At 41.2% G+C, this 13,113-nt stretch overlaps 1 protein-coding gene across 1 annotated transcript in view; it reads left to right on the forward strand.

Annotated features, from left to right (window-relative positions):
• Window positions 1-13,113, forward strand: part of HTR3B (5-hydroxytryptamine receptor 3B) — a 40,482-nt gene that overhangs the window by 13,951 nt on the left and 13,418 nt on the right. The window contains exons 3-6 of the mRNA XM_025357657.1: window positions 11,266-11,310; window positions 11,641-11,750; window positions 12,177-12,346; window positions 12,830-12,987. Of these exons, the coding sequence (XP_025213442.1) occupies window positions 11,266-11,310; window positions 11,641-11,750; window positions 12,177-12,346; window positions 12,830-12,987 (483 nt within the window). The remainder of the gene's footprint in view (window positions 1-11,265; window positions 11,311-11,640; window positions 11,751-12,176; window positions 12,347-12,829; window positions 12,988-13,113) is intronic.

The raw sequence follows: 13,113 nt of genomic DNA on the forward strand, positions 1-13,113 counted from the left end.
CCCCTAATCAATTGTTTCATTGTAAATAGGAATATTTAAATGGTACTCCCCAAAATTCCTTTTTATTATTATTTTATTTTTGTTTTTATTTTTACTTTTTTTGAGATGGAGTTTCACTCTTGTTGCCCAGGTTGGAGTACAACGGCGTGATCTTGGCTCACCACAACCTCTGCCTCCTGGGTTCAAGCGATTTTCCTGCCTCAGTCTCCCGAGTAGCTAGGATTACAGGCACCTACCACCATGTACAGCTAACTTGTATTTTTAGCAGAGACAGTGTTTCACTATGTTGGCCAGGCTGGTCTCGAACTCCTGACATCGAGTGATCCACCCGCCTTGGCATCCCAAAGTGCTGGGATTACAGGCATGAGCTATTGTGTGTGGCCATATTTTCCCAATTATCCTATTAAGTAAGAGTGCTAGCCCTAAGATCTTAGAAAATATTGTTTAATTAAATACCAGGAAATACCTCTTACTAAAAAGCCTAGTCTTAAACAGCTTAAATAGAAAACTTCTTCAACTTTTTTTTTTTTTTTTTTTTTTGGAGACAGAATCTTGCTCTGTCGCCAGGCTGGAGTGCAGTGGTGTGATCTCGGCTCACTGCAAACTCTGCTTCCTGGGTTCAAGCGATTTTCCTGCCTCAGCCTCCCAAGTAGCTGGGATTACAGGTGCCCACCACCACACCTGGCTAATTTTTGTATTTTTAGTACAGATAGGGTTTCACCACGCTGGCCAGGCTGGTCTTCAACTCCTGACTTCAAGTGATCCACCCGCCTCAGCCTCCCAAAGTAGTGGAATTACAGGCTTGAACCATCACGTTCAGTTCATCTTTTTCCTTTCTGACTTCGTGTTTTTTATTATTTATTATTTTTTATTTTTTTTGAGACAGAGCCTCACTCTGTCGCCCAGGGTGGAGTGCAGTGGCACGATCTCGGCTCACTGCAACCTCTGCCTCCCAGGTTCAAGTGATTCTCCTGCCTCAGCCTCCCAAGTACCTGGGATTACAGGTGCCTGCCACCACACCTGGCTAATTTTTGTACTTTTAGTAGAGACAGGGTTTCACCATATTGGCCAGGCTGGTCTTGAACTCCTGACCTTGTGATTTGCCTGCCTTGGCCTCACAAAGTGCTAGGATTACAAGTGTAAGCCACGGTGCCCGGCCTCTTCATATTTATTAAGATAAAGAAAATTGCTGGCCGGGCATGGTGGCAGGCACCTGTAGTTCCAGATACTCGGGAGGCTGAGGCAGGAGAATTGCTTGAATCTAGGAGGCAGAGATTGCAGTAAGCTGAGATCGCTCCACTGCACTCCAGCTTGGTGACAGAGCGAGACTCCGTCTCAGAAAAAAAGAAAATTGATCAGGCTTTCCTTTAGAGGTTTATTTGGAGATAAATGGAAAAGGTGTAAAGTATTTGTATTATTATTTTCCCTTGGAACAAGTATATCAAATTGAAAATACTTTTCTCTTTCTTCCTACCCTGACAAAAGAAAGTAAAATCAGACTCTTTATGGTAGGTAAGGAGAACACCGTTATCTTTTTAAAGATGTGGGATTTCCGGGGCCGGGCACGGTGGCTCAAGCCTGTAATCCCAGCACTTTGGGAGGCCGAGACGGGCGGATCACGAGGTCAGGAGATCGAGACCATCCTGGCTAACACGGTGAAACCCCGTCTCTACTAAAAAATACAAAAAGCTAGCCAGGCGAGGTGGCGGGCCGCCTGTAGTCCCAGCTACTCGGGAGGCTGAGGCAGGAGAATGGCCTAAACCCGGGAGGCGGAGCTTGCAGTGAGCTGAGATCCGGTCACTGCACTCCAGCCTGGGCGACAGAGCGAGACTCCGTCTCAAAAAAAAAAAAAAAAAAAAAAAAAAAGATGTGGGATTTCCCCACCAGAGTTGTTTGTTGTTAGACTATGTTAGACATGTCATCATATTGAATATGGCCTACCATCTTATGTTATCTTCTCCAAGTTCTCAGTACAACAGTGAACCTGGACCCCTGGTTGTTTCCTGCCTGTAAGTCATTCATTCTGCTATTTCCCCTACCAAAAGTCTTTCTCTTCATTCTCCATCTGCAAAATACTGTAGTCCTTCAAATCTCAGCTCTCAAAATCAATTTTCCTCATTTCTCTAAGGTGAGAGCATTTCCTTTAAATCCACTAAGTCTGTGTGGATTTTCTTTTCCTTTCTTTTCTTTTCTTTTCTTTTCTTTCTTTCTTTCTTTCTTTCTCTCTTTCTTTCTCTCTTTCTTTCTCTCTTTCTTTCTCTCTTTCTTTCCTTCTTTCTTTCCTTCTTTCTTTCTTTCTTTCTTTCTTTCTTTCTCTCTTTCTTTCTCTCTTTCTCTCTTTCTTTTCTTCTTTCTTTCCTTCTTTCTTTCTTTCTTTCTTTCTTTCTTTCTTTCTTTCTTTCTTTCTTTCTTTCTTTCTTTCTTTCTTTCTCTTTCTTTCTGTGTCTCTCTCTCTCTCTCTCCCTCTCTTTCTTTCTTTCTTTCTTTTTTGAGATGGAGACTCATTCTATCACCCAGGCTGGAGTGCAGTGGCGTGATCTTGGCTCACTGCAACCTTCCAGACTCAGGTGATCCTCCCACCTCAGCCTCCCACGTAGCTGGTACTATAGGTGTACACCACCATACCGGGCTAATTTTGTATGTTTTTAGAGATTTGATTTCGCCATGTTGTCCAGGCTGGTCTCGAACTCCTGGCCTCAAGTAATCCATCTACCTTGTGCTGGGGTTACAGACATGAGCCACTGGGCCCAGGCAAGTCTGTGTATTTCTTAATGCACACAGTTTTTTGTTAAAATGTTAAAATATGCCCTAATGTAGTGTACGCTACTTGAGGGAAGGACTTTCTTACTCATATTCATATTTTCCATAACATGCAGCACTGTGTATTTGATTTCCAAGACATTCAATTGATATTTGTCCAATGAATGAATGAATTAAAAAATATAAGGATCAATTCTAGGATTGTCTTTACAAATGGCTACTCTGAAAATGCTTGGCAAATGTTTCTATTGCATGTAGGTGGGGTAAGCCTAAAGTTAGTTCCAGAGGCAGGGACAGTTCTGAAGGACTTGATAAAAATCACTCACAGATTCTGCACAGACAAGGACACTCCCAATGTGAATAGATAACTTGTTGGATGCATCTGCCAGCATCTGAACTGCTGGCAACTTTTGTTTGGAATGAAGAGCTTTCAGCCCAGCACCGCACCTCCATTATAATGTTTTGCCTCCTGTTTTGTTTATATAAAAGACTACAGTCTTGTCTTAGAATTTCTGGGTATTATGAGTACCTTAGGGAAATCTGATTATAGAGATAATCTACTCAACAGTGAAGAGTTTCAATTTGTTTCTATTGAGTTTTGTCAATTCCGAATCCCAGATACCTTTGTATTCCAGTCCATTGACTAGAGCCTCCCAGCCAGACGTTGAGGCATCTGTTTCTATAGTCTCCGGAACTGGAAAAGATAAATAAGAATGTAGGGGAATTATCTGTATATTTGCTAACCACCAATTTAGATCTAAATAGACTCCCTCTGTTAGGAAGACTAATGAATTCCAATTCTCTGAAATATCCTTTGCTTTTAACAAGCAAGATGGAAGGTATCTAAAGAAAAAAAACGGGGCGAGATACACAGAGGGAAAAGCTGTGAATAATGCCACCAGAGAACCAATTATGTTCACCAGCTGGCATTGAGAAACTTGTTTCCTTTGACAAAAAAAGATTTTAGTTTTAGCCTCAAAATACTTTTTGACATTGTGTTCTTCAGGGCTGAATGACGAATCCTCCCAAACACCCCCATAAAATGTTAGAAAAAAATTCTTAACATCATTGTTATATGTAATGTGGCAAAGCAATGGGCAAGAAGTGAAAAACAAGCTAAGGCATCAATATGGCAGTTAAGAAGAATCAACTGGATAAAATGATAGTGAAATGAAACATGAAAACAGAGACCCTCCTCCCAGCCATATGACTGAATCACTAAGACACATTCACGGGGTATGACAGTAATAAACAAACTGGTAAGAACTTTGAATAGACATAAAAATGTATTTCTTGTGAAAGCATAGTCAACTACTATACATCTCAGGGATATAAACTGCATTTTGAACTTTTCTTTCTATTTGTGGGGAACCTCACTGATTGCAACCAAGCCTAGAATGGAACCTTTTGTGCTTTAGTGGGTGAGACATAATCTGTTTCATGATCTCTCAGTTGGTAAAATGTGCAACGAAGGCTGGGCACGGTGGCTCACACCTGTAATTCAAGCACTTTGGGAGGCCAAGGTGGGAGAACTGCTTGAGTCCAGGAACTTGAGACCAACCCGCGCAACATAGCACCACCCCGTCTCTACAAAAATTAATAATAATACATTAATTAGCTGGGCATGGTGTTGCACATCTGTGGTCCCAGCTACTTGGGAGGCTGAAATGGGAGGATCACTTGGGCCAGGGAGGTTGAGGCTGCAGTGAGCCATGATTGTGCCACTGCACCCTGGCTTGGGCAACAAAGCAAGACCTTGTCTCAAAAAAAAAAAAAAAAAAAAAAGCCAGGAAGTGGTGTCACCTAATCCTGAGCTCTCATTAGAGGCTTTTTTGTTTTTAACCACCAGGACTCCTGTTGAGCCAGTCTTGTCTGGGAGTCCCCTCTGGTCCATCTGGTCCAAGCTGTTCCTTGGGGAAATACTTGTGAATTCAAGGTTTTCACTTTTTATACTACTTTAAAACTTGCCTTTCCCAAGTATCTATTTAAATTCCATAAATATCTGTAGAGCAAGTTCACTCAGACCAGGCCTTGTTGAACCACTAAAGCAGGGCGACTATGTATCTATGTGTTCCTAATGCCTTCTGTTTCTCAAAGAGAAAGAATAATGCTTATTTGATAGTAATTTGCTTTCTTGATTATAAAAAGGGGAAATTTTAAAAAGTTTCTTGTTTCTCTTTCAAATGATGCCACCTGGCGCAGAGCCACTGTGTAGTCTGTGTACTGCACAATTCCACCTGTGCCATCAACATAGACAATAGTATCAGTGGTGCCTTCTGACTCCCTACCCAGTCTGAATTCTCCAGAGTAGTACATAGTCTTGACCCTGTGCACAAAGAAAATGGACTTTTATGTGGCTGGATAATTGGACAATTAATTTCTTTTTTTTTGTTTTGTTTTTGAAATGGGGTCTGGCTCTGTAGCCCAGTCTGTGGAGTGCAGTGGCGCAGTATCGGCTCACTGCAAGCTCCGCCTCTCAGGTTCACGCCTTTCTCCTGCCTTAGCATCCCAAGTAGCTGGGACTACAGGCGCCCACCACCACGCCTGGCTAATCTTTTTGTATTTTTAGTAGAGACGGGGTTTCACCATGTTCGCCAGGATGGTCTCGATCTCCTGACCTCATGATCTGCCCGCCTCGGCCTCCCAAAGTGCTGGGATTACAGGTGTGAGCCACCGCGCCCGGCCATTTAATTTCTTATACCCAGTTCTGGGGAGGAAAACAGAGCTGTTAGTTGATTCCATGCCATCAACTTCCTAAACACTTTTATGTACTGAAATTTGGTATTGTACTAAATATTACAGAAATACAAATGTTACCTAAGTGACTCTTGAGCTTTGAACCTAAATCAGCAAGGGAAATGTTTTACAATTTTTTTTTTTTTTTTTTTTTGAGACAGAGGCTCGTTCTGTCACCCAGGCTGGAGTACAGTGACGCCATCTCGGCTCACTGCAACCTCTGCCTCCCGGGTTCAAACGATTCTTCTGCCTCAGCCTCCCAAGTAGCTGGGATTACAGGCTCCCACCACCATGCCCAGCTAATTTTTATATTTTTAGTAGAGAAGGGGTTTCACCATGTTGGCCAGGCTGGTCTTACACATTTTATTTCCTATTTCTTCATCTTGTATTTTTTAATCCTTTTATTCTCTTTTAAGGATGCAGTTTTTAGTGATGGATTATACATGGAAAGAAATGAAAAAAAAAAAAAAAGAGTTCAAGGAGAGTTCTTTAATAGTATGCATCAGCCTTCTTATAAATCTACCGGAAATGTCTTCAAAAATGGTTGCCCTTTTCTTTATTAAACATTTTTTAAAATAGCAGTTTTTTTGAGATTTAATTCAACCACAAAATTCGCCAATTTAAAGTATACAATTCAGTGTTTTTTAGTACAGAGTTACACAACCATCACCACTATCTAATTTCAGAACATTTTATCACCTCAAAAAGAAGCCCTATATCCATTAGCAGTCACACCCCACATTCCACCCCCAGCAGCCCTAGGCAAACACTCTACTTTTTGTTTCTATAGATTTGCCTGTTCTAGACATATTATATAAGTGGAATCATACCATAAATGGTCTCTTATGACTGACTTCTTTCACTTAGCGTGCTTTCAAAGTTCATACATGTTGTCACATGCATCAGTATTTTATTACTTTTTGTTGCTGTATAATCGATTGTATGGATATATCACATTTTGTTTATCCAGTCATCAGTCAATACATTGGTTTCACTTTTTAACAATCACAAATAATGCTGCTATGAATATTTTTATACAGGTTTTTTGTGTGGACTTATGTCTTCAGTTCTCGTGGTTACATACTTCTGAGTAGAATTGTTGCATTATATGATAAATGTATGTTTAATCTTTTGAGTAAACACCAGACTGCTTTTCGTCTCCTTTCCTCTCCTCTCCTCTCATCTCTTCCCCTCTCCCCTCCTCTCCTCTCCTCTTCTCTCCCCTCTTCTTCCCTTCTCTCCCCTCTTCTCCTCTCCTCTCCTCTCTTTTTAAGACAAAGTCTCACTCTGTCACCCAGGCTGGAATGCAGTGGCACAATCTTGGCTCATTGCAACCTTCAGCTCCCAGGTTCAAGTGATCTCATGCCTCAGCCTCACGAGTAGCTGGGATCACAGGCGTGCACCGCCACACCCAACTAATTTTTGTATTTTTAATAGAGACAGGGGTTTCATCATGTTGGCCAGCCTGGTCTCGAACTCCTGACCTCAGGTGATCTGCCTGCCTCAGCCTTCCAAAGTGCTGGCATTACAGGCGTGAGCAACTGAGCCCAGCCCAGACTGGTTTTCAAAGTGGCTGAATCAATTAATAATCCTGCCAGCAATATTTGAGGGCTCCAACTTCTCTACATCCTTGCCAACATTTGTTATTGTCTGTCTTTTTAATTTTAGCTGTCTTAGTGAGGATACAGTGGTATCTCGTTGTGGTTTCGATTTGCAGTTCCCTGGTGACTAATGTTATTGAGCATCTTTTCATGTGCTTATTGGCCCTTTATATATCTCCTTAGAAGAAATATATAGCCAAATCCTTTACCCACTTTGTATTATCATTTTTACTTGTCATAAAATACACAACATAAAATTTATCATCTTGACCCTTTTTAAGCATACAGTTCAGTGGCATTGAGTACATTCACATTCTTGTGTTATCATCACCATGATCCAGTGTCCAGGACTCCTTTGATCTTGCAAAACTGAAACTCTTTTTTTTGTTTTTCTTTTTTTGAGCATTCTTTCCATCTTTTATTACTGCTGAGGTTAAACATTTTCATGTGATTACTGGCCATTCATATTTCTTTGTGGGACAGCTTGTTAACTTAATAAATAATACTAATGTTTTTCCTGATTATAATATACTTATTGTAGACATGTGGAAAATACAGAAGAGTATAAGACCATAGAGGAAAAAATTCACATAATTCAAATTATAAAAACAACCATTGCTGCTAATTTTTACTCTTCTCTGCACGTTTTCTTATAGAATTGATATTCTGGACAAATGTGTTTTAGAGTATATGTTTTTCCTTTCGTTTTTTGAGACAGAGTCTCGCTTTGTTGCCCAGGCTGGAGAGCAGTGGCTAAATCTCAGTTCACTACAACCTCTGCTCCTGGGTTCAAGCAATTCTCCTGCCTCAGCCTCCCGAGTAGCTGGAATGACAGGCATGTGCCACTATGCCCGGCTAATTTTTGTATTTTTAGTAGAGACGGGGTTTCATGGGCCAGACTGGTCTTGAACTCCTGACCTCAGGTGATCCTCCCACCTCGGCCTCCCAAAGTGCTGGGATTACAAGGCGTGAGCCACCGCACCCGGCCCTGTTTTCTCTTTTTTGTAAAACTTAATTTAATTAATTTTAAGTTCCAGGATACCTGTGCAGGACGTGCAGGTTTGTTACATAGGCAAACATGTGCCATGGTTTCCTGCACCTATCAGTCCATCACCTAGGTATTAAGCCCAGCATGCATTAGCTATTTTTCCTGATGCTCTCCCTCCCCACACCTGGACCCTGACAGGCCGCAGTGTGTGTTGCTCCCCTCCCTGTGTCCCTGTGTTCTCATTGTTCAGCTCCCACTTATGAGTGAGAACATGTGGTGTTTGGTTTCCTCTTTCTATGTTAGTTTGCTGAGGATAATGGCTTCCAGCTCCATCCATGCCTCTGCAAAGGACATGATCTCATTCTTTTTTACGGATGTGTGGTATTCCATCGTATATATGTACCACATTTTCTTTATCCAGTCTATCATTAATGGGCATTTGGGTTGATTCCATGTTTCTGCTATTGTGAACAGTGAAAACTGAAACTCTTTACCCATTCAGTGATAACTTTCCCTTTCTTCACCCCAGCAACTCATTCTATTTTTGGCCTCTATGAATTTCAGTACTCTAGGTACCTCATTTAAGTGGAATCAGGCAGTATTTGTCCTTCTGTGACTGGCTTATTTCACTTAGCATCATGTTCTCAGGGTTCATCCATGTCGTAACGTGTCAGAATTTCCTTCCTTTCTAAGGTTGAATAATATTCCAATTTATGTATAGTCCACATTTTGCTTATCTATTCATTTGTCAGTGGACAGTTGGGCTACTTCTACCCCTTGACTATTGTGAATAATGCTGCTATGAACATGTGTGTATAAATATCTGTCCAAGGCCCTGCTTTCAGTTCTCTTGGGTATGTACTCAGAAGTGGAATTCCTGGATTATATGGTAATTTCATCTTTAACTTTTTAAGAAAGTGCCATACTGTGTTCCACAGCAGCCACACCATTGTACATTTCTACCAACAGTGCACAAGGGTCCCAATTTCTCCCCATTCTCACCAACACTTGTTATTTTCTGCTTTTTAAAAAACAGTAGCTGTTCTAATGAGTGTGAGTTTGTATCTCATTGTGGTTTTGATGATTTGCATTTCCCAAATGATTAGTGATTGTATTAGAAAGTTCAGGCTGCCATAACAAATACGACAGACTAGGTGGCATAAACAACAGAAATTTATTTCTCACAGTTCTGGAGGCTGGGAGTCCAACATCAGGTTCTGGCTGATTTGGTTCTTGGTGAGAGCCCATTTTCTGACTTTCAGATGGTCACCTTTTCACTGTGTACTCACATGGTAGAGAGAGATCTTTCTCTCTTCCTTTTCTTATAAAGCCACCAATCCTATGCGATTAGGGTCCTATCCCTATGACATCATTTGACCTTAATTACTCCCTATAAGCCCTGTCTCCAAACATGGACACCTTGGAAGTTAGGGTTTCAACATATGGGTTTTGGGGGGACAGTTTGGCCCATAGCAGTGACCTCAAACATCTTTTAATGTGCTTATTGGTCATTTGTATACCTACTTTAGAGAGATGTCTATTCAAGTCTCTTGCTCATTTTTATTTTTTAGAGATGGAGTCTTGCTCTGTCACCCAGGCTGGAGTGCCATGGCACGATCTCAGCTCACTGCAAGCTCCATCTCCCGGGTTCACTCCATTCTCCTGCCTCAGCCTCCTGAGTAGCTGGGACTACAGGCACCTGCCACCACGCCTGGCTAATTTTTGTATTTTTAGTAGAGACGGGGTTTTGCTGTGTTAGCCAGGATGGTCTCGATCTCCTGACCTCATGATCCATCTGCCTTGACCTCTCAAAGTGCTGGGATTACAGGCGTGAGCCACTGCACCCAGCCTGCCCATTTTTAAACAGGGCTGCTTGTCTTTTGTTGTCATTGAGTTGCTGGAATGCTTTATATCCTGGATACAAGCCTCTAAGCAGACATGTGACTTGGAAATATTTTCTCTTATTCTGTGGGTTGTCTTTTTCATTTCTTGATAGTGTTCTTTAAAGCACAAAAGTTTTTAATTTTGATGAAGTCTCATTTATTTTTCTTTTGTTGTCATGTCTAAGAAATCATCGCCTAATTCAAAGTCATGAAGATTTACTTACTCCTTTGGTTTCTTTTAAGAGTTTTATAGTTTAAGCTCTTACATTTGGGTGTATGATTCATTTTGAGTTAATGTTTATATACGGTGTGAGATATCCCTTTTTAAAAAATTCCTAAGAACATCAGAGTTTCAGAATGTTCTCTACTAGATTAGATATGAAAAAATTGGTGAGGAGGGTTTTTTTTTTTTTTTTTTTTGAGACAGAGTCTCTCTCTGTCACCTAGGCTGGAGTGCAGTGGCACAAACATGGCCCACTGCAATCTTGACCTCCTGGACTCAAGCAATCCTTCCACCTCAGCCTCCCAAGTAGCTGGGATCACTAGTTGTGTGCCACCACACCTGGATAATTTTTAATTTTTTTGTAGAGACAGGGCCTCATTGTGTTGCCCAGGCTGGTCTCAAACTCCGGAGCTCAGGCAATCCTCCTGTCTTGGCCTCCAAAAATGTGGGATCACAGGGATGAACCACTGTGCCCAGCCAGGAGGGTTTTTTGAATTGCTGGTTTTGGGGGTCTTTTAAAAATATCATGGACTCACTGCAAACATGGGAAATCACATTTATTATATCATCTAAAATATGTTTCATTTATAATAAGTTCATTCAGTCTGTTTTATAAGCAGAGAAATCCAAACATACGGTAACTTAACAGGAATGGCTGCCAGTAACAGTTGAGCTAACACTCATTGAGAGATTATGAATAATATCTTGATTACAAATCAAAGCTTGGTCTCATCTTTTTAGCCCCAAATTACTAAGACTACATAACATTTTTTAGTCTGATTAATGGTAGAGTAACTAATTAGAGTGGGAAAGAGATTAGCAAATCATTCAAAATGTCAAGGGCAGGCAAAGTGCCGTTTTGTCGTAGATAATATAGTAAAGCTTATAGCAACAGGTGTGCATGATAAGTAAGAACTGAGAATACTTAGGTATTGAAGAGTCTAGGTAATGTTTTTAATGTCAGCATTATTTGGTTAGACTTGATTTTCTTCTTCTGAATTGCCTTACTGCTGAATTGGCCTTTGATTTATTGACATTCTAAGATTTGGTGTGGATTTTATCTTTGCCTTGCAGGATGCAGAGAATCAAATATTAAAGACAAGTGTATGGTACCGGGAGGTAAATAATTATGTTTCCTTCTAAATATACTTCACTCCTGATCTGGATCTGCTGCAAAATATAGTTATTTAAGAAATAGGTATTATCTTTGAATTTCTAGTTCCTTAGATCTGCAGCAGACCTAATTTATTGTAATTCATTTAAGATGTATGGCCCTGGTTTCTGGTTGGGACTACCATCTTTAGCATTCAGATGGGAAGTCCTTTCTCCTAACATATCGAACCAAGAGGCTGATAAGTTGGATTATTAATCCAAATGTCTCTTTAGTTCTTTACTGAGGCAGACATTGCCCCATTTTGATTAAGTTTTCTTTTTGGCTACTCCGAACAGGTCTGGAATGATGAATTTTTATCCTGGAACTCCAGCCTGTTTGATGAGATTAGAGAGATCTCCCTACCTCTAAGTGCTATCTGGGCCCCGGATATCATCATCAATGAGTTGTAAGTGTGCCACTGTGTATTTCTGTGGGGTTTAGACTCCTTGGCATAGTCAGGCCAGTCGCTGCTTACTTTCAGTCGGTGTTGCTCATTTTTGCTTCTCAAGTTGAAGGGGAGCATATCGTTGGGAGTATTCAGGTTAGAAGTGCCATGTGTTGATGTTGTTTAAGATACAGATCTGGTTACTAATGTTGAGGTTACTTATTATGTCTGTGTTGTTATAGCAGCAAATGAGCTAACTTACGAGGCTGTCACTGAAAAGCTCATCTTTGCTGGGGGGAATAATCTCACGGAAAATGCGATTGTGTTTTTGCAGGGCTAGGCTGGTCATGGACCTCATGGTCACTACCATCTCCTAATCATCCTGTCTATATTTTGAAATGACCAACGTCCTCTCTGTGACAACAAGTTCTCTTGTGTTTCGTCTAGCATGGACGTTGAAAGATCCCCCGACCTTCCCTATGTTTATGTGAACTCATCTGGGACCATTGAGAACTCTAAGCCCATCCAGGTGGTCTCCGCATGCAGCTTAGAGACATATGCTTTTCCATTTGATGTCCAGAATTGCAGCCTAACCTTCAAGAGCATTCTGCATACAGGTAAACCATGAGAGATACCCATCAATGCTGGGTTGGTACACGTAGGTGAAATGATATTATATTATCCTTCAGGTCTATTTTATTCTTGCAGATAATTGGCTATTTAAAAATCGGAATCTCTTCTTGCAGTTTTTTGGTTCCTGCTGTAATCCAGACCAAGTATGACGCTGTAGCCCACTGTGGTTGTTTCGGAAACACAGTGTTAAGCCTCTACTGCCATGGCTAATATTATAGAAATCGCAGACAAGCTCCTTCATTCTACAGAGAGTGTATTCCAAGCCATAAATTCACAGTTGTTTTTTTTGTGTGTGTGACTAGAAAGATTTTATTCCGCATCCCTACCCCCTAATTCAAATAAGGCCAAGGAGACTGTGCCTATGGGGGCAGGAGAAAGAGGAAGGATTCAAATTGGGAGCTGGAAAAGTGGGTGGATGTTGGCATCTCTTTCTCTCTGGGAAAGTCAATCGTTTCTGTTGTTTGCAGTGGAAGACATAGACCTGGCCTTTCTGAGGAGCCCCGAAGACATTAAGCGTGACAAAAAGGTGTTTTTCAATGACAGTGAGTGGGAACTTCTATCTGTGTCCTCTACATACAGCATCCTGCAGAGCAGCGCTGGAGGATTTGCACAGATTCAGTTTAATGTAGGTTCTTTACTACCTGTCCGTATTGCCTGCTTCTCCACAGCCTTTGGCCTTCTCTCTTGGGCCGAGGAATTTCTGCTCTATTGCATGTTCTCATTCATGATCACCCAAGAACAGGGACTTCAG

This window comes from Theropithecus gelada, chromosome 14, assembly GCF_003255815.1.
Source record: "Theropithecus gelada isolate Dixy chromosome 14, Tgel_1.0, whole genome shotgun sequence".
Classification (NCBI taxonomy): Eukaryota; Metazoa; Chordata; class Mammalia; order Primates; family Cercopithecidae; genus Theropithecus; species Theropithecus gelada.